The sequence below is a fragment of the Penaeus monodon genome, chromosome 15, assembly GCF_015228065.2.
Source record: "Penaeus monodon isolate SGIC_2016 chromosome 15, NSTDA_Pmon_1, whole genome shotgun sequence".
NCBI lineage: Eukaryota > Metazoa > Arthropoda > Malacostraca > Decapoda > Penaeidae > Penaeus > Penaeus monodon.
Genome location: NC_051400.1, coordinates 19946145 through 19947469, shown reverse-complemented (window position 1 = coordinate 19947469; position 1325 = coordinate 19946145). Strand labels below are relative to the sequence as shown.

The following is a 1325-nucleotide window of genomic DNA, read 5'->3' as shown; positions in this document are numbered from 1 at the left end:
ATATGTAAACATATTTTCATTAATAATTTATAAATAAAATATATAATATTATATATATATATATTTGGTATTATATTATATATAATGTTTTTTTATAAATATTGTGATTATAATATATATATATAATATAATATTATTATTAAATATTTTTTTTTTTTTTTTTTTTTTTTTTTTTTTTTTTTATATATATATTATTAAATATATTTAATAATATAAATTTTATTAAATTATTATATTATATATATTTTTATAATTTTTTTTATTATTATTAAAATTTATATATATATATATTTATAAAATATATTATTTTATATTATTTTATATATTTATTTTATTATTTATTTTATTTATTTATTTATTTATATATTTTATTTTTTTTTTTTTTTAAAATTTTAAAATTTTTGTTTAATTTTATTTATATTTTTATTTAAATTTTTATAATTTATTAATTTGTTTTAAATTGTATTTGTATTGTTTATTATAATAAAAAATATATTATAATATTAATAATTTTATATAATTTTTTATATTATTAATTTTTTATTAAATTTTAAATTTTATTTTTTTGTTTTTTTTGAAAATTTAATTTTTTTTATTTATTGTTTTTTTTTATTTTTTTTTTTTTTTTTTATATATTTTATTTTTTTTTATTTTTTTTTTTTTATTTCTTTAATTTTTTCTTTTTTTCTTTGTTCTTGTTTATTTTTTTTCATTTTTCCCCTTTTTTCAAATATAATTTCTTATGTTTTTTTTTTATATTATTTTAAATTTATTTTTTACATTTTTATTTTCTTTTTTTTTTTTTTTGTTGTTTTTTCCATATTGTTTTTTGTGTTCTTTTTGTTTGCGTTGTTTTCTTGGGTTTTTTATGTATTTTTTTGGGTAAAATTTTCCAAATCTTTGGAAAAAAAGGGATTTTTTTTTTTTTCGTCCTTGTTTTCTTTGCCCCTGGTGTGGGAAAACTTTTGTTTTGTGTTTTTTTCTACCTTGGGGTTCTCTTGTGCTTTTTCCCTCCGGCTTTAACCTCTTTCTCCTTTTCCTTGATTTTCAGGGTTTTTTTTTATTTTTTTCTTACTGTAAATACCCCAAAAGCCTTTTTTTTTGCTTTTTTTAAATTTTTTCCTTCTGATGCAACATAAAAAAAAAAACAGTTAAATTAAGGAAAAGGGTATACAGGTAGCCCTAGTAATTGGCTCTTGGGGTGACAAAGTTTTTTTTGAATTTTCTAGTAGATTGGCATGTACTTGTATCCACCCTGAAAACAGGGTTTTCCAGGGATGACTGTATATAATGTGAGTTTGTCAGTTTTAAGAAATGTAATGTAT

General features: G+C 14.9%; 1 protein-coding gene across 1 annotated transcript in view; it reads left to right on the top strand.

Annotated features, from left to right (window-relative positions):
• Positions 1-1277: 1277 nt before the first annotated feature.
• The window catches only part of LOC119582247, a gene marked incomplete at its 3' end in the record, with an annotated part of 30509 nt that continues 30461 nt past the window's right edge, over positions 1278-1325 (top strand). The window contains 1 exon segment of the mRNA XM_037930469.1: positions 1278-1292. Within this exon segment, the coding sequence (XP_037786397.1) occupies positions 1278-1292 (15 nt within the window).